Source organism: Mustela putorius, unplaced genomic scaffold (assembly GCF_011764305.1).
Source record: "Mustela putorius furo isolate JIRA1106 unplaced genomic scaffold, ASM1176430v1.1 tig00000224_pilon_pilon_pilon, whole genome shotgun sequence".
NCBI lineage: Eukaryota > Metazoa > Chordata > Mammalia > Carnivora > Mustelidae > Mustela > Mustela putorius.
The window spans coordinates 13,704,287-13,724,045 of NW_025421321.1; the positions used below are offsets into that span (position 1 = coordinate 13,704,287).

The 19,759-nt window shown below is 57.2% G+C and overlaps 1 protein-coding gene across 1 annotated transcript; it reads right to left on the reverse strand.

Moving 5' to 3' along the window:
* Nucleotides 1-1,321: 1,321 nt before the first annotated feature.
* On the reverse strand, nt 1,322-5,515 carry SIX3 (SIX homeobox 3). Its single transcript, XM_004753070.3, has 2 exons — nt 4,635-5,515; nt 1,322-2,796 (listed from the first exon to the last, which is right to left on the reverse strand). The coding sequence occupies exons 1-2, from the start codon at nt 5,429-5,431 to the stop codon at nt 2,604-2,606; spliced, it is 990 nt and encodes a 329-aa protein (XP_004753127.2). The 5' UTR covers nt 5,432-5,515; the 3' UTR covers nt 1,322-2,603.
* Between the last annotated feature and the right edge of the window lie 14,244 nt (nt 5,516-19,759).

The following is a 19,759-nucleotide window of genomic DNA, read 5'->3' on the forward strand; positions in this document are numbered from 1 at the left end:
CCCTTCTGGGAAGAAGCCAGCAGCATCCTCCCCATATTCCTGCCACCCAGGTCAATGTTGCCTGAACTGTGGCATCATAAGGAATGTTTCCCAAGATGGTGAATGCAGGCAGAATCTGACACTGTGCGCCAGGCCTTAGAACTTGGAAGCTCTTAAGGCCATGGAAAGCCCTGGGTCTAAGGCAGGATGCACACAGAAACCTTCCCCTCCAGGCAAGCTCACCCTGGGTGCAGAAGGCCCCATCTGCACGCACAGGGCACCTCTGGGCCTGTCGGCTTTTCCGCCCGGGCCAGGCCCTGTGTAAACCCCATGGCGAGACTGGAGATGGGGACAAAAGGAAATCGGAAGTCAAATTTAGTTTGGAACCAGTGTGAAATTCCATGCACGTTTCTCCCTAATCCGCCTGCCTCTGGAAATTGGACTTTCAAGTGAAGGCAAGTTTTCTGAAATTAGCTCTTTGGCTCCTCGGGCTCCGGCTGGCCTGGCCCAGAGTGGCAGAGGCACGGTCAGTCACACCATCGCAGGGAACTGGCGGGCTATTGGGCAGGACAAGGAGGCCTGAGGCCAGTGAGAACCTGGCTAGCAAAAGAAGGTGATTTTTTTTTTGGCTTTTGTTTTCAAGTGTCAACCAGCTCTGAAAATGTCTTAGGGGCTGGAGAGATTCCTGTTGATTCCAAAAGTCGGGAAGAAATTTCAAGGAGAGAGATTGAGATCCATAAGGCAAGTCATAGAGTCACACAGACGCGAACACCGGTGGCGAGGAGAAGGTTCATCCCAACTGCGGGCCCTAAACTCCTCAGACTACCTCCTCCTTTGCTCTCTCTGCCCTCCCTGCCCTGAGTACGGTTGCCCCCAACTCCACCCTGCAAAAAGAAGACAAAACCTGTCGGCTGTGCTCTGGGTAGGTGGATGGTTGGTTTGGTGACCTTGTGTGTTTACTGTTAAAAAAAAAGTCACACAGACACACAACAACAGCAACTGGAAGATGCCAAACACACCCCAAGGACCCACGAGGACTGCCGCAGGCTCTAATTCCTGCAGCTCTCGGCCTGGCATCTCCTTCTGAAGAAACCAGCCAGAGCCCCCCTCCCCCTGTGCCCTCTGAGCCTTTCGTTCCGGACTTGGCTTCGGTTCTCCTCCGAAGGGCCTGTTCCCATCTTCCCACCCCCCACCCCCAACCCTCACCACCTCCAGGAAAAAGCTTCTACTCAGCCTTAAAATTCTGCCCCAGCTCCAGTGGCATAGTTGGAGGGGAAGTGAAGGCCCGGCGCTGCACCCCGGGCTGTGCCCCGGGGCGGACAAAAACACCAGTCTCCGGGAGTGATAAGAAAATGGAGAATACTGTATTTGCTTTAGAAAGTTTTTACATATAGATAAACACGCAGTTAAGATAACAGTAAAAGCGCCCTACGGGGAGTGAGAGATTTCTCCAAAGCAGCTAAGAAATACTTGAAATAGCTTTTGCATAAGAATACTACGGTCTCACTCTCCGCTTCCGCTAGCGACGGGGTCCCTCTTCCTAACCCAGCCCGCCACGCCACGCCTTGACTGCCAAGTCGACGCCAGGAACACCGAGTGGGAGGGGAACCCCGAAAAGGAAAGAGACAGGTGAGTGGGGAGGCAGGAAGGGGTGGGGAGGAGAATGCAAAAGGAAGAGGAGAAAAAGCAAATATCATATACAGGCAATTTCTACACATATATTACAAACTGGGAAAATGACCGATCATTAAGATATACATAATTCATATAAAATTTTGAAATAAAAATAAAAATCTGTTACAGTCATAACTATTCTTTTTCCACATTTATAACCAGTACCCACACAGGCAGTGACAGAGTGGAGAGAAAAAGGTGCTTACGAAGAAAATGATTGTCTGCTGAACAAAAAACAGAAGATTGCATTTTGTTTGACCAATACTTGGACTTAAAAACAGAGAAAGAAAGAAGAGCGAGAGAGGAAAAAAGAGAGCGATCAACAAAAGGCGAGAAACATTTGCTATTTCCCTCTCAAGGAGTTCTTTTTTTTTTTTTTTTAAACAAATTCTTAACGGAGATGGCGGTTTTATTTTATTTTTTCTCTTTTTTGTCTGTTTTGCTTTTGTCGTCTTGTCGTCGTGGTGGTGGTCGGTTTTTGTATAGTCGACTCTTTTTAAATCGTTTAAACTAGAGAGAATATTTTCCCAGATACAAATAAATCGTCATGCAGGTGGGGTGCCGGGTCCGTGGGAACCGAAAGGAGAAGCCGTGCTTGTCCTAGAAAGTATACAATTGTCACCTCTTTTATGTTTTCTGCCCGCAACATCAGCGTTTGTAACTGTCTGTTGGCGTCGCGGTCCTTTGGGGTGGCCGTGGTGGTAGATGGTGGTTGGGGTTGTTGATAGTTTGCGTTTAATTTGTTATTTTTCTTGGTTTTTATATATTTTTGGCTGGGGTGGAAGTGTGTGTTTACTTGTGTGTGTGTGTGTGTGTGTGTGTGTGTATGATTGTGTATCCTGATTTCGGTTTGTTCTGGGGATGGAGGAGGAAGAAGAGGAAGAGGAGGAGGGTGAGGAGGAGGAGGAGGAGGGGAAGGAGGGGGAGGGGGAGGAGGGCGGCCTTGGCTATCATACATCACATTCCGAGTCGCTGGAGGTTACCGAGAGGATGGAGGTGCCGGTGTCCGCGCGCTCCGTCAGGCTGGACACGCTGGTGGTGGGGCTGGCTGCCGTGGACGGCGACTCTGCGGAGCCGTGCGTGGGACAGCCGGGCTCGGCCAGCGAACGCATGCCGCTCGGCCCGATGGCCTGGTGTTGAAGCCTGCGGGAGACAGAGTGCGGCACCAGCCCTGACACAGCGGCTCCGCCATCCCGCTCAGTCAAGCCGCCTCCCCGCGCCCGCGGCCGCCGGTGCTCCCCAGCCTCCACAGCGCGCCCTTGGCCACCACCCGCGACTCGGATCCCGGCGCTCATTCCCTTCCCCTCCCCTGCCTCCAAGCCCCCGACTGCTCATTGAACGCCACAGAGCCCCCCAGCGCGGCGCTTGACTCGCGTCTCTCCTCCCCGGGGCTCTCTGGAGCTTCCCAAGGCTTCCCAGTTCGGAGCCGGCCGCCGAGGAGAGGTAGGACCCGTGGCCGGCCGCCTGGGGAGGCCTGGGAGCACAGCGCGGGACGCCGCATCCCGAAACAGCACAAGTCCGCGAGGGACAGGGTGCTCCTTCCTCCCCAGCCCCTTGGGACTCTTCAGACTGAACCGGCTGCCCGGGAGAGGCCGGTCTCCGCAGTGGCTCCTGCCCCAGCTCCCCCGAACACACCGAGAGCTGCGGGTGAGCAAGCGGAGTAGGACCCGCTTTCTGGGTTTGCTCTCTGGATCCCCGTGCTGAGCACAGGAGCAGGGGCAGAGAGAATGTAGAAGCCGGAAGCGGAAAAAGTAGGGAAGAGGTGCAACAGAGAAAGGAGAGAAAGCAGCAGGAAAGGGGTGCAGAGCAGTCTCCGTCTGCCCCTTTGCCGCAGCAGGCATCAGCGGCCTGGGGCCTAGAGTCTCTGAGTTCCTACAAGGAGGCTTCCCCCTGTCCCGGGCACTCCCCCGTCTCAGGCGAAAAACTGGCTCTGCTCGCAAAGGTGAGAGGGCCCAGGGCTCAGGCCTGGACCACCTAAACACAAACACTCATTCACTCCAGGAACTCAGCCCTGACCTCCAGCCCCTAGCAGCTGTCAGCAGTTGGGGCCCTGCTCCCTGTGGTACACCGGGCTCAGGGCCTTCAGAGGCCAGATAGGGACGCAGGCTTCTTACCAGGGCTTTCACCCCACTTTCTCCCTTCCCCCTTGCCTCCTCTTTTCCTCTAGTTATTTTTCTCCCTACCTCCAACAGGCCCAAGTGGGCTGACTGGCCAAGCCCAGGCAACTTTGTGACTTTGTGGCCAACGTGCTGGCAGTGAGGCTCTTCCTGCTCCTGGTGGCTTCCCAAATTAGTGGGCCAAGGCGGTGCTCCTTGACTGGGGCAGGAGGGCTGGCACCTGTGTGCACGTGTACACACACACACACACACACACACACAAGGCCTCTCCACTCCCAGCCTGGTTGTCCAGCTCCTGGGCAGCCCATTTGCAATGCTGAAGGCGAGGCCTGCTCCACTGCGGTCGCCGACCTTTTTCCTTTTGTGGCAGAGACCCAGGTTCAGTTTCCTTTCCATGACATTGTGGATTCCTCCCCGGGTTTTTGCAGTGCATAGAAATAAGAACCAGATGGCAAGGGCGGCTTTCCTTCCTTCCCTGTCTGTAGGCTCCAGAGGATTGCGGAGCTGGGGACGGGCTGAGCAGGTGGCACGGGTGCAGGTCAGGGCTAGGGCTCCCAGGGCTGGGACCGGGACTGTGGGCACTCAGGACCTCAAACACACACACACACACACATACTCTCTCTCTCTCTCTCTCTCTCTCCATCCTGCCCGAAGCCCTTCTCGGACAAAGTCGTCAAGAATCCCACTGCCCCGTACCTCTTCTGCGCGTTTGGGCAAGCGGAAACTTTCTCCAACTGGCCAGGGGGTCGCGGCTTCTCGCGCGCCCGGCAGCCATCGACACCCTGCCCCATTCGCCCCTATTTCAACCCCTGTCTCCCTCCCGGGCCCCAGAAACGGCAGCCAGGCCGCGGGCCCGCCACTGACCTGTTCTTGGCCGCCGCGGCGCGGTCGCGCTGCCTCCGGTTCTTAAACCAGTTGCCTACTTGTGTGGGAGTGAGGCCGGTGGCCTGCGCCAGTTCGCGTTTCTTGCTGGGGTTGGGGTAGGGGTCCTGCAGGTACCACTCCCGCAGCAGGCTCCGAGTCCGCTCCTTGAAGCAATGCGTCTTCTGCTCGCCGTCCCAGATGGTGCGCGGCAGCGGGAACTTCTTGCGCACGCGGTACTTGTCCACCGGGCCAAGCGGGCGGCCGCGCAGCTTCTCGGCCTCCTGGTAGTGCGCCTCGAGCCACATAGCCTGCAGCTTGCCGTGGGACTCCTTGGTGAACTTGTGGTTCTCCAGGATGTGGTAGAGGTCGCGGAAGTTGCCCGTGTGGAAGGCGACCACGGCGCGCGCGCGCAGGATCGACTCGTGCTTGTTGATGGCCTCGCACGCCCCGGGGGCCACGGGCAGCGACCAGAGGAAGCGGCCCAGCCGCTCGATGTCGCCCGTCTCCTCCAGCGTCTCGCAGACGCTGGCCACCTGCTCCGGCGAGAAGTTGAGGGTGGGCAGCTGGAACATGGACAACTCTTCCGGGGGGGCCCTGGAGCCGCCGCCGCTGCCGCCGCCGCCTGCTCCGCCAGCACCGCCGCCTCCCGCACAGTTCCCGCCGCCGCCGCCGCCGCCGCCGCCCGCACCGTTCCCGCCGCCGCTACTCGCCAGAAGTAGGGAGCGGTGATGAGGATCGGCGAAGTTTGGCAACAAGAAGTGGGAGGAATAGAGGTCTAGGGGGGAGCGGAATACCATGGACTGACCTGAGAGGAGAGGAGAAAATTCAGGGAGAGGAAGAGAGAGGGGAGGAAGAGGAGGAGAGGGGCGATGAGGACCAGGAGGAGGGAGAGGAGAGGGGGGAGGAGGAGAAGGAAAGGAGGGGGGAGCAGGAGGAGGAGGAGGAGGGGGAGGAGGAAGGGCGTAAGGGACACCCACACCCCACACACATCCACACACACACACACCCGCGCAGCCACATAGAGAGGGAGGAAGGAGAGCGGCCCGGTGCGCGCGCGCAGAGAGAGAACCCGAGACAGAGAGGGAGAGGGTGAGGGAGAGAGAGAGAGAGAGAGAGAAGAGCGAGAGCCAACCACCGCCGAGTCAAGATTCAGCGATTCCACAGCAATCGCCCTAATGACAACAGCCTCATAATATCTCCCCTAAATCCACAGTGAGTGCAGCATTGAAACATTTTGTTTCGCTTTTCTATTGGTCTGCGGCGTGTCGTTGTGGCGTTGCCACGGCAACCGCTGCCAATCACTGTCAGCCCTGCCAATCAATACCGAGAACGTAAGGACGGTTTTACCACTTAGCCAGAGTGGGGGGGAGGGGGAGAGGAGGAGAGAGGGAGAAGGGGGAGAAAGAGATTTTTTTTTTTAATCTTTGCAACTCTTAATCTCGGCACTTCCCCCTCTTTATCTCTCTCTTCTTTTTTTCTCTCTCTCTCCCCCCTCTCTTTCTATGTCTCTGAGCTCCCTTCTTCCCTCTTCCCCAAAGAAGTTGATCCAGAAATTCAAAAGGCCATGGACAGAGAGTTGTGAATGGGATGAGCAATTAAAGGGGGGATTTTCTTGGGAAGTAAGAGGCTCCCCATGAGGCAGGAAGGCCGAGGGCCAGCCCTCAAGGAGAGGCCAAGGGCTGGCTAAGCAGGCACAGTTTGCACATGGTGTGCACGTCGGGCTACCTCTTTCTGCCTATGTGAGCACTAATAGTGGCGAGGAAGAAAGAAGAGATGAGATCATGGGGCCCACCACAAGCTGACCCTTTCTGCTGCTCCTGTGATTCCGGATTTTGGGGGGCATCTAACACCTGAGAGCCCGAGCTCAGGACTCAGGGTGTCAGAAGCTGCTCTGGTCTTTTCCGTGTGTGACCATTGGCTACATTTATCCCAATTCATCTGCATTGGATTTCACCCACTTCCCTTTACTCTACCCCTGGTCAAGGAGCCTTGATTTCCCCTATTGCTCTGTATTTTTAAATACCAGTAAAAATAACAGTACACTTCTTTTTATCTTAAAAAGCAAGCCACTTCTTTGTTCCCCACCCCAGACTTTAACTGTGTCCCCCATGGAGCTGAGAAGTCTGGAACCCTCTGGAGCCCCCTGACAAGCCCATGACTCCTACTCCTCCAAGGAACTCTGGACCTGCCTACAAGCCCCAGAAGGACACTCAAACTTTGGAGGATTCCTCAAAGAAGTAGATAGGCCTGAACACTGTGTGTTTGCTCATATTGTAAAGAAAAACAAAACCTATTTTATCTAAGCACAGTAACATGACAAACCTAAAACAAACCCCAAAAGGGCCCATAGAATAGAGAGAGCCCTCCCTCCCTCTGGCCACTGCAACCATCCCCCGGATCCAGGGCCGGTATGGGTATTTATTCTAAGGTATGTTGCTTTTAAGAAGATGTAATCAGCATCTTTAGCCGGGCCTCCCTTTGTGAGGCTTCTGTAACTATGGAAGTGTGATTTACGCAGATTTGTCAGGGTCAGAGACGTCTTTCCCCTGAGCACTGTGTATATTTAGACAAGACTCGGTTTGGTGTTAAAAAGTGTATATTTTGAATGAGTTCACACACAGTAGCCAACAATGCCCACATTGTCGGCCCGTGTACAACGTGTATTGAAACGCAGCGTCCAGACTTCAACTAATCTGCCCTCAATAAAGCTGAAATAATTATCCTAAGCTGCCTTTCCAGAAGAAAAATCATTGAGGAATTCAAAACTCTTTAAAAAAAAAAAAAAAGATCTTTTCTACATTCCGATGCAGATCTGGGGGCGAGGCACCGAGTCCACACCACTTTGGAGATCTCAATGAGGGAGGAGAGAAAGAGATTGAGAAAGAATTTAAATAGGAAACTTAACGTGACTGGGGCTGTGAGTGTCCCACTCCTAAACCCCAGCTCAGGTCCTGCTAGGCCTTGACTCCCGCAGAGCCCTGCCTCCTGTGCAGAGAAGGGCGAGCTACCGCGGAGGCTCTACTCTGGCCGGGAGGCTCTGGGCTGGGAGAGGAGGCCCGCTACCCGCCTGCTCCGCCCTTGGCAGCCGAGGGTCGCTGGTCCGAAACCCAATGACTGAGGCAGGGAAATATTCGCTCAAAAGGAAGACCCGCCAAGGCCCACTTTGGGTGATCTCTCCCCTCCAAGTAGCTTGCTCCCGACCATGGGTCCTTTTCCGTTCAGCTTCGAAGCTCTGGGCGGTCGTTCACAGCGGGCCCAGAAAGAGCCCTAAGGTTGGGACACAAAAACAGACGCTTCATCTTTTCTTCCCGATCCCTTTCTCTGGTAGGGGAAGGATTATAGGCTGAAGGGTGGGAGGGGGAAGGGGCAGGAGGAGGAAGCGGGGGAGGAAGGAATGAAAAAGGGGAGGGAGTGGGTATTGTGCCGCGTGTGGGGGGAGAATTCCTACGGGTGGGTTTCCGAATATTGTGTTCAACTTTTTGAAAGCAGCTCGTGACCCCGAAACTGCATCCCCTGGAGCCGAGGACCCAGGCGCCGGGCGGGCGGGTGAACCCAGCCAGTCCCCTCCCCGTCCCCACAACCCCCGCCTCCGGGTGGGGGCGACTCGGCCGCTCCCCGCCGCTGCCTAGCTAGCCCCGGAGGGAGCCTGGGCAGGTGCCGCGGGCTCTGCCGAAAGTGCTGAAATCGAAAACCGTCACCACTCAAGGAGAACTGAGGCAAGTGGGGCTGCGACTCAGCTCGGCGACACCCCTGTCCCCAGCCTTGGCCTGGGCGCCTGCCGATACGCCGCACCCCGCCGGCTAGGGTGGCAGCCGCGACTCGAGAGTGCAGAGCCGGACGGAGGGCGGCTTCGAGGCGCGCAGCTTTGTGCGCTGGGACAGGGCCCGGCGCCACGGGTCGGGCGGTCAGACCCGGGCTGTAAAGACACTTCCAGCAGAACCGAGCCCCGCGCCGCCCACGGAGCCCACCTCACGGCCCGGCGGCCGCCAGCGCTTCTCCGCTCTGGCCCGAAGCACGACGCCCGCCGCCGGGAGCCTGTAAGTTGAGAGTCGCGAGAGCTGGGGGGCTGAGGGGGTAGGCGGGATGGCCGGTCCTCGGCGCGGATGGCTGGTGGAGCTGGGAGCGCAGGCTCCGAGGGGTCCGGGTCTGGGAGTGCTGATGGTGTGGGGGAGGGGGCTATGGAGCACTAGAGCTTCCCCTCCCAAATTCCCAGGCGCTGGGCTTTGGGGAGGGGCGTAGGAGCCCAAGAACCTCGGATTCTGGGGCCCAGGAGCCTTTCCCGCCGCTCTGGGGGCCCGAGGCAGTAGGCAGAGAGCTGAGCCGGCAGGACATCTGGAGGGGTAGCGCGCAGGGGGGCGCCAGCACCTAGGGTCTCTCAGAGTGTAGAGATTGGGATGAACGTGTCAGCCCGAGGGGCCTGTAAGTCTCCCCTGCCCTCTGGCCGCTCAGACTCCCGGATCTGGAACTTGGAGCCCGTACTGGCAGAGGTCACAAAATTGCCACCACCGTCTCTGCTTTAATCCTGGGCCGGGCAACCGGCAGAACTGCGTACAGGTGGGGCGGGGAGAAAGGGCGTTTGAGCCGGCGAGTGTCTTTCTCGTACTAGGACCTACGGGACATTTATTTACAAATTAGCCCCAAGCCCAGCAGTCTAACTCCGCCGCGAGAGGTGCCTGAGAGACCCACTCCTTCCTTGGCGTTATGCGGAAAGCCAAGAGGTCCGCAAACCTGCCGACGGGAGCAGCTACACCCACTGGGCCTTGCTCAGCTGTGGAGGGCCGGTTTGTACTGGGGGGGGGGCGGGGGAAGTAACGGCCCTTCCGGCCCCCAGGATGTCAAGAGGCAGGGGCTGGTCCCGGGGCTCGCGGTTTGGGCCTCCCCGCAAGCTGCAAACCGAGGCGCTTGGCGTGGGCGGCCGATGAGGGCGCAGGGGAGTGCAGCACGTAGGCGGGGAGGCCTCGAAGCCCTTCAAGGACCCCGATTACTTTCCTTTGAATGAAAAACAACAACAACAACAACAACTGCTCCCTCCCTGCCCCCCCCCCCAGCCTTAGCCTCCCGGGACCCGCGCTCCGAGCGATTGTCGCCTGGGACAGTAAACACAGCTCAGTTGCCTCAACTTTCACCGCACATAAAAGTTCCTGGCGTGCGGAGAAATTTGAATATTTGATCAGCCCCTTTGAATGACCCTCATTAGCTTGGCGCCCTGCTAAGGCCCCGGCATCGCAAAAAAGCTGCTGGGCCCGGCATTTGTATGCCTTGTTAGCGCCGCTTAATGAAGCTGCCCCGACGGCTCAAAGGCGGCCTCCGGGGCGGGCGCTGCGCACCTCTCGGCACCCCACTCTGCCTAATGAGCCCCACCGCCCGCTGTAGGCCCCTCCACCCCCCACATCCTCAAACAAGACAAGTTTGGCTCTCTCTTGGGCCACCGCACCTCCCACTGCCAGGCTCAGGAGAGAGGGCACAATCGCTTCCCAGTTGGCTGTGTAGACCCAGCCCTGAGAGAGAGAGAGAGAGAGAGAGAGATGGGAGACTTGGGAGTTGTGAGTGATAGGGGCTGGGGAGGACGCCTGTGGCCTCAGGTTCTAGTCCAGGGAGTGTACTACCAATCTCTCCCAAGAGGGCTAATTTCAAATCATTTACCCTATTTCCTTAAAGATGCATCTGAACTAGTGCTGGGGTGGCAGGAGGCAGATGTCCAGGGGAGGCTCAGTTTCCCATCTTCCTCCGTACCCAAGTTCCTTTGGGTTCCAAAGCCTAGGAGACGGGCTACTTCTCTGCAGAGATCTCTTGAGAGTTCCAGAACTGGTGTGCTAAGGCTTGAATTTGAGAAGGGTAGGCACACTCAACTCCTCAAACTATCGTTGCCCCTCCATCTCAGACCCCAAACAAACACAGCTGGCACTAGGAAAGTGATGTGTTATCGCCTACCTTGTCCCACGTCCCCTGCCCCAGAAAACCAAGCCTTCTCTGGTCTCCTTTAATCATGCTTCCAGTCCTTGGGAAGCTTAAAGAAAAACATTTAAGCAGGCTTTCCCTGTACAGGACCACTGGCTGCTAGGGCAAGATGGGACTAAAACAGGCCGGAGGGAGGACTATGTAAGGTAGTGGGACCAAAGCCACCAGCTACCTCCTGTTTTCTCAGTGGGACAAGTCACATGATTGGTCAGCAAATCTAAGGAGCACAGTTAAAAGTTGGGCTGAAAAAGGAGTAGACTCCCTCTCTGTTCCTTCTCTCCTCCCATGCCCAGTTCACTGGACAGTTGTCCCTCAAGATCCTTCCTTACACACCCAGCACTTGGGCTTTTAAGGGTTACTTTTGGGGCTTGGGAAGCGGTCTTCTCTCAGATCCACACTCTGGGCCTTCTGGAGATGCGCCCCACTACAAACTCACAATCCCTTAGATACACAGCTGGCTGGCCAGCTTGGTAACTTCAGGACCCTATTCCAGCATGGCCACCTCTAAGAATGAGTGGCACCCAGCCAGCCCTCACCCTCTGCCAAAAGGCCAGTGAGGCTCTGGGGTAGCGGAGCCTTCTAAGTCCTGGTCCGTTTCTTTCCCCCAGCTCAACGGGCATGCCCCGCCCCATTTCCCATCCCAGGACCCCCTAATTCAAGCCCAAACTGAGGATCTTTAGGGAATCACCTCTGCCCTGGGCAGGACGGTGCCTTGGGCCTTGATCCGTGCAAAGGGCAAAGGTAGGAACCGGCAAGCGAAGAATGAACGATGTTGGAGAGAAAGGGGACCTGAAGTAGGGGTAAAACTCAGCCCTATGGCCCTAAGGCCAGGCCCACCAACTGCTCAGGGGAGGAGGTGAAGGGAGGGGGCTAGGAGTCCGCAGGCATCGGTCGGGGCAGCAGGGACCTAAGGCGTCGGCGTGGGGGGCTAGATCCAGAGGAGAGGGGCGGGGAGGCGGGGGTCTGGGGAGCGCGCAGGACGGAGGGGGCGGTGGTACGGCTCTTTAAGAGCCACATGGCTGGCAGGAGAAGCGCGCGGCCTGGTGCTGGTAGCGCATTGACCCCGAAGGGGATTTAGCGGGAAGGGAGCGGCCGGGCTCCGGTGGCTTTGTCCGGGGGCGACCAGAGAGGCCGAGGCACAAGAATACCGAGCGACCGCGTCATGAAAGGCCGCGCCAAAGCGGCGGCGCTGCCGCTCTTGACTTCTGAGCAGGGCTTAGAAAGCTTGTCTCGGCTTAAGCCATACTGCCCGCGCTGGACCCTGAGCGCCGAGTCCGCGGACTCAGAGCCCCCGACCTCGGAGCGGAGAGATGAGGCGGAACTGGGGTGGCAGGGGACGTGGCAAAGCTGCTTTTGGCTCTACAGCCACCTGACCCTAGCTCAAGGGCTACTAGCCTGACTGGCAGCGCCAGGGGATGGCCAGAGCAAAAATTTTCCTTTTCCAACTTCGGCTTTTGATTTTGTGTGTCCACTTCGAGAAGCTGCGGAGCCGGCTGACCCCAAATGGATTCCCAACAGGTGGCCGGGTAAGTCCATTTAAAAATTTTGCTCCTCCATCACCTCCTCCCGGGCTTCCTTCCTTTTCCCCTACCACATTCCCCCTGCCCTTCTCCCTCCGAATTCCCTGTGCTCCTTCCTCAGGTGAAGGAAGGGAAGGTGGTGGTGGTGGTGGTGGTGGCGGCGGTGGTGAGAGACGCGCTCTCCTTGAGGGTCCGCCGGCTCCCAGTTCCAGCCCAGGACTGCTGGCTGGCGGGTCCCGTGAAGCTCCACCCAGTACCCCTAGGTCCCAATCATCCTTAGCTCTGTTGTGGGCCCTGATACCCCAAGGTGTGTGTGTGTGTGTGTGTGTGCGTGCGCGCGCGCGCGCGCGCGCGCCGGGAGCGGGGAGGAGGGATGGGGGAGGCTGGATAGGGGAGGACGCGCCGGAGCATCTCAAGAGCAGGGCCGACAGGAGGGGGCGGGGGACCCCGTGGCCCGGCGGCCTTTGTGTGGGGGGTTTCAGCAGAAAACCAACTATACACCCTCTTTTATGGGAGACCCGGGATCGGGTCCGGGAGAGCCTGCGCCAGCTGTACAATAGCCCGAAGAAGAGCTTCTTGGCAGCCTCGGGTGGGGGAGTTGGAGGGGGCGAGCGAAGGGAGGAGGGGGAAGCGGAGAAAGGCAAAGGCAAGAAATTCCGGGCGTCCGAGTGAAAAGTCGGAAAATGTCCTCGGAGCGCGCGGGAAACAGAGGCGCGCGCGCTCGCGGGCGCACATCCTCTCTCTGTTACCCACTCACACACGCACTCACACCCACTCCACACAGGTTGCCCACGCACGCAGTCCTTGCAAGCGCGGGGTCTCGAGTCTCATCTCCCAAGCCGAGCCGCGAGCGGAGCCGCCCTCCTGCTCCCCCACCTCCCAGGCTGTCAAGAGCCCTTCCGCCCGGCCACCCGTCCCCCGAGAATGACTGGGGGAGCTGGGAGGGCCCCCAGGTCTGGGGCTCAGGGAAGATCTTACCTGCGAAAAGGTAAGGGAAGCCGGGAGCAGGAAGCAGCGGCGGATAAATATTCATTAGGAAGTGTAAGTGTCTCCTTTTAAACCGCGCGGCGCGCGCTCTCGCTCCTCTCTCTCTTTCCCTCCCTCCCTCTGTCCTCTTCTGAGGCTCTCTCCCTCTCTTGCTCAGCCTCCCCCCCCTTTCCTGCGAAATGCCGGGTGATTCCCCGTCTAGCTAACCTGTTGGGAAGCCTGAGCCCCGGGCAGCGCCTCCACAGCTGCTTTCCTTCGCTCTTGGGGCGCGCGATCCCCATCCTCCCTCCCTCCCTTCGCCCAGCCCCTCACCCCTCCTAAATTACTACATCATTAGCTTTATTTTCCAGGGGTAGGGGGTGGTAGAGGCGCAGCCAGGCGCATTTCCCCAAAGCGGGGCGAAAAGCTGGCGCGATCTGAGTCTGCCCCAACTCCATCCCCACTTCACATGCCCACCCTACAACCCCACCCAGTCTTCTTTTTTCCCCTCCTGCCATCTCCACCTCCATCCTAGATCAACCTAAGTCCCCCATCCCCCGTTCCCTCGCCGCCACCAATCTGGATCCTCGGCTGGGTCCGTAGTGAGATGCCAGGTCTGCAGGTCCAACCCTCCTGCCGAGATTGGAACTTCAATCTGCACTGGGTGTGGGGATAGCTCTCTGAGTCCCCCTTTCCCGCTTAGGTTTTGTAGCTTCACCCTGAGGGAACACCTGGGCACCTTGGGCTTTAGGATCAAAACGCGGGGTACACATTCAGTGCCTCACGTCGCCAGGCCTCAGGGCCCCAGGGCCATAAACCTTTGGCCGCGCCTGGGAGGCTGCGTGGAAGGTGGGGAAGAGGCGGCCTCACTTTATGCGACTGGGCATGAGAGAAAGATCCACCAAACGATGGACTGACAATGGCCTTTTATGAACAAACTGACCTGAAGTTACACACAAGTCCGCATCTTTCTCCCTCATGCTCAAGAGAAAATACATCAACAGGATTCCAGGAAGGCACAAGTCCTCGCACAATCCATCTGAGAATCGCTTGCAGCGGCAGGCAAGCACGCACACACCCCCATCCCCATCTCCTCTTGCCCCAGGCCAGCGCTTCTCCTGCCCCCGAGACTAGAAGGCCAGCGTGCTCACAAGGTGGCTCCCAGAAGAGGTGTATGTCGCTGGACTGTTGCAGGACGGCCTTGGCCACCCTTCTCCCCGCTCCAACCCTCTAGGCCACTCCAAGGGCTCCAAGAGATGGCGTCGTCCCAAAGCGTTAGGGGGTGGCAGGGCCGCTCTCCCGCAGCCCTCTGAGCTCAGGACGCCGAGGTGGGGGCGGGAGGAGGGGCCCGAGGGGGCGGGCCCAGGCAAGTTCCCAGTTACAAATACTGCTGTTCTTGGGAGGCCTAGCTGGAGAACTTCGCCCCCAAACACGCCTATTGCCTCCCACAAGGCGCCCGTGACTTCCACTGTTGGGTCCTACACTTTTCCCAGGATCCTGGGGCTCCTTAATCTGTTTGGTGGCCTGGAGGTGGGGTGTGGCCCGGAGCCACCAGGCGACCTAGTGACCCCGTCTCCACCCCTACCCCCATTTGGCGTGGCTCCGCCAAAATTCACTGAGACAAGTTTCGACCCTTCTAGAAGGGAGCAAGGTGCAGGATCGTCAGAGGGTCTGCCTCTTCCTGGAATGTGAAGAAGTTGGGCAGATGAAGATGCAAGAGAAGCCTAGAGGGCCCCGGGCTAGGAAGCCATATTAACCTTGCATCCCACCCAAAGCCCCGAGTTTGCATTTGCACACCTCTGTCCCATGCAGATCCAGTGGGTCGCACGTGCCAGGCTTAAGCTGAGTCACCTGACTGTACAAGAACTGTACAAGCAGTCCTACCTGAAAACACATGCTAGAATTAGAGGAGCACTAAGAACAGAATTTGAGGATAAAAGAAGTGTCCACTGGCAGAATCTTTCCAGCGCATGTCCCAGTTGTCCAGATGCTGACAAAAGCCACGGTGTCGTAGGAGAGTGACCCCAGGCACATGGGAGCATACGCACAGGAAGCCCCACATGGGGATATTGAGGGCCCATGGAGGATGCAGTCTTCGAAACCAAGGGGTTCCTCCTACAGGGATGTTGCCTCCCATGGGAAAGATTTTGTTGAGCGGACTGGGTGAAATGTTTGAGGTCAAGTCCAGGAGACTATAAAGAGCACCTCCCCCATCCCAAAGCTGACCCTTTTCCCTTGCTCCCGGCTGGTCTGGAAACACACAGAAGAGGGCAATCCAGGAAAGGTTGATTTGGACCAGGATGGTTTATTTGTTGTTATTATTATTGGTTTAGGAGATTGCATGCTGTGGGAGGATGAGAGAGCATAGGGACCTCACTCAGTGTGCACCCTAATCGGGTTCTTGAGTTGGGAGGGCCCTGATTTTGCCCCCGCCACCACTACTCTTATGCTAAATTCAGTCTTTAAAAAGAAGGCTAGCTCAACTCCACACTTCCCTGCGTTCACTTCCAGCCCAGTCCCTTTGTATAAAATAAGTCTGCAAAAGAAGGCTCCAAAGAACACTGAATTATTTTTATTAAACTAGTTTTCTTTGTGAGATATTGGGCAGTTCAAACCTCCTCCTCCCCTGTCCCAGGCAGGACCCCCGTCCGTGGGGGTTAGGATTTAAGAGGAGGGAGTGATTCCTAGAGTAGCTCTCCTAGAAAGGCCCAAGCAAGTGCACAGATTTGTTTTTGGTTCCATCTCCGTTTGCCTGCCTAGTGTGGGTGAACCTTCCAGACAGTAGCCACCATGGTTTTCCTGCACTGGATGCAGTGGTGCCCTTCGTTTCACTTCACTTCCCTCCCTGACTCTCTTTCTCTGTCTCTGAAAGTAGAGGGTAAGTTTGGGAAGATTGTTTTAGACAAAAAAAAAAAAAAAAAAAAAAAAAAAAAAAAAAAAAAAAAAAAAAAAAGAAGAAGAAGAAAGAAAGAAGAAAGAAGAAGAAGAAAGAGGACGTTCTGGGCCAGCAAGTCGGATGAACACCCTCCAAGGGGCCAAGGAAGGTCTGTCACCTGAAGAAGAGATGAACCATCTGGAAAACACGGCAGGAGGACACTTTTAAACAAATGTAGTTACCCTAGAAATGGAGGGGGTTTGGGAGTGTGAGTAGGGAAGAACTTTCTTTTGGGGGACAAACACTGTGTCCTTTGAATTTTTCCCAAAGATACACTCGATTCCTGGAAATTGTAGTTAGAGTTTGTTCTTGTAGCTGTTATAAATAATAAAGAGTGAATATCACGAAATTATTTTAGACTCAATCTTCCTTGGAAGGGCAGTTTCTTCCAAGACCTTTTTCTTTCCCCAGGTTTGTTTTTCCTATTCCCTGGTAAGAGTCCACCTGCTGACGCACCTCAGGGAGAGACCAAGACAGAGAGAGAGAAATGAATAAGGAGGAGACAGTTCTTCCCAAACCCAGAATGACTGCCATTCCCTGTAGCTGAGATTCATGGCACAAAGAAGCAGACTCCTTTACCTTGGGGGCATCTCTCCCCTCTTTGGGTAGTTTCTTTAGAGCCTTCCTAATAGTACACAACAAACAGCATTTTAGAATTAAAGATGTTTGCTCTTACTTACCAATTAATTCTACAAAATCCTCCAAACTTGGCTAGTATGATTTATAAAATTGCCTGTAGGTAGCTAATGTCATTGCAACATTCATCAATCAAGCAGGAAAGCAGCTAGGTTTCTCATGCCCCACGTACAGTCGCTGGAGCGAATTTATTCTCTGTGTTTCCTAAAAGCCCCGGTCAGTTCGGCCGGAGCCCCGGGACTCAGGGCAAAACCGCCTAGGTTTGTGACCCCTTGAGAGGATAGCACTGCGTTTTTAGGGTTTTTTTGCTGTTGTTGTTGTTGTAAGCAATTCTTGGTGATGGTGTGAGTTTCTGTCTTTTTCTCCCTCCCCAACCCCACCCCGTCTCTGTTTCTCTCTCTCTCTCTCTCTCTCTCTCCCTGTCTCTCTCTCTCCCAGGGAGCCCAGTAGAGTTGCTCGCCTCTTCCTCTGCAGAAACCCGCTGTCTAGATAGAAGCTAACCATTTCCGCTGCCCGGGGCAAAGGGCCGAACGTCGCAGTCCGGTCTTAGTCTAGGGCGGGAAAGGTGGGGGTGATGTATGCGGGTTGGGGAGGGGACAACCACCACCTTCGGCAATAAAATAAAATAACTAGATACCCCTTTAATCCCTTCCATTAACAATGTCAATGCGCTAGAGAGGCCGTCTCACCTCCAAAGGTGTCTTCGCCCCCGGAGGGCCCAGGCTTCCAGGCGCAGCCCAACACTGGGCCCGCGCGCCCGAGAGGAGGTGCTCCGACGGCAAAAATCCCATACATTTTTAACTACAGTGATTACTAAATTAATAGCAGGCACTAAGACAGATGTCAAAACGTCTTGAAAATGTTTATCTGTGAATAATTGAGAAGGTGGTGGGACGCATTATCTGATTGTGTAATGAAATATGTATGAGGAACAGCTGTTTGCGACAGTCCCCTCCCGCAGCCTCCTCAGCCGGGGCCCTTCTACTGGAAGCAGGAACCTCGGCGAATTTGGTGGTCCACTTGGGAGCCCGCTCCTCCCCTCTGGGGCTGCTGGCAGAGCTGTGGCTCCTGAGGCCCCGGAATCACCCCGTTTCCTTATGGAGGGCCTCGGTATGGAGTCACCCCCCCCCACACACCATGCCACGCACTTTTGGCTTTGGTGTGGGTGAGGCTTAACCACCGCCCCAGCGATTTTCGGAGGCCTTGGGCGGGTCCCGGGCTCGGCAGGCGAGACCCAAGGAGAGCCCGGGCTCGGGCGGCGGTGGAGGCCCGGAGGTCCGGAGGCCTGGCGTGCGGCGGTGGAGCTGCGCGGCCTGCTCGGCGGCTAGGGTCTGGGGCTCGGTGGCTCAGCGGGGCGGGCCCGAGGTCACCGCGGGGTGACGGGGCTCCCGTGAGGGCTTTGTTCGGCTCTCCTGCCACACTGCGCACTTCCTTCCAGCCCCCAGCCCGTAGCCCCCCAGCCTCCGCGCCCGCCCTGTTTGTTTTTCCAGCTCCGTGCCCTCCGCGCGGACACGCAAACAGCCCTCGGGGCCGCGTCCGCTTCCCGAGGCCGTGGCCCAAGGCCGGCCCGAGTCCTGCTGCACGGCGAGCTCCAGCCCCACAGCAAGCAGAGCGAGGGGGCGAGGGACTCTGGGGCCTTTCTGGAGCTCCGGGGCAGGGGGCGGGCGGATCGGGGACGTGGCCTAATGGAGTGCACGGCCTTGGCGGGCGGCCCAGGCCCAAGTCCCGGGCCCCGAAGCGGCCGGCGGGCCCCGGCCCCACCCCGAGGCCGGCAGCAGCGCGACGGCCGTGTGGGGGCTAGACGAGAACGCCGGAAGGGGCCCCACCAGGCCTGGACCTTGAAGGCCGGGTCAGCCACACGATAAGCCCGCTGACCCCCGTGTGGGCGTGCTGTCCCCGTCGTTGCTCTCCGGCTGCGTCGCACGGCGGTGGAACCGTGTCTCGGGCGCGGCACTGCCCGCGGCCCCCGCCGGGCCGTAGGCATGCCCGCGCCTCCGCCTCTGCGGCCTCCGGGCCCCTAGCCTCCCTGAGTCCAGGGGCCCCGTCCCTAGTCCCTGGCGCCCAGGAAGCATCGCCCCGCAGCCTCCGGCCGCCCTGGCCCTTCCCTCGCCTCCACCCCTGACCGCTCCGGGGCCCAGGAGCTGAGGAGCGGGCTCCAGCTCGGCGAGCCCCGGCGCCCGGACACCGAGCTTCTTCGCGGTTTCCACCGCCAGCTCGTCGGGATGGGTTCGGGCGTTCTTTCTCCAGCGTCCCTCCTTTTACCTAATCCCTTATGCTTTTATTCTAATCCTGCACATTACAGTTAATCTGTAATGATACCGCTTCGGAGGAACCTGTTGCATACGAGGCATGGTAATTTGTAACCTTGGAAACAGTTTTAAATAATGATTATAACAGTGATGTCGACTGTGTTTATTCTCCGCGCGGGGGGGTGGGTGGGTGGGTTGGGGGCCTGGCAGCCCCTTGGCGGAGAGGACAGAGTTTCGGAGAGAAGGACGGGAGCGAGGCGCGTGGGGCAGGTGCGAGCGGGCAGGGGTCCGGGAGGCGCAGAAGCGGCCAGAGCCCGTTCCGGTTGCTTCCGTCCTGCGCCTGGGATCTTTTTGAGTTTCCCCTTTTTGGAAATCTTGTGGTCTTAAACCGTGAGGCTTGGAGATAGAGCAATGGTTTGCAAAATTGGGGAAAACTTGGTGAACTTGAGCCACTGCGCTTTGCGAATTAGCATGCTGCCGAGCCCTGCGCGCCCCTGGGAGGCTGAAGCCGCCTAGAGTGGAGAAAGGGCGGCTCGCAGGACCCTTCGGCTGCAAGAAGGCTGAGCCGCTCCGGAGCTTCCTCTGTTCAACACACTGCCGGCGGCGGCGGCGGCGGCAGCAGCAGCAGCAGCAGCAACAGCAGCAGCAGCAGCAGCAGCAACCAAAAATTGTTCGCACACAGAAAGCAAAATTAAACATAATTGCTTTTATTTATCTATTGCTTTAATATCATTAAAATATTTTTAGTTACTTTGTTCAAAATAGCATCCACTCTGATTATTACCTGCCATATCTGTTGATCTGCTCCTGTGTGTTCAGCACAGCAATATTAACAATTAAGAAAAAAAGCACATCTTCTAT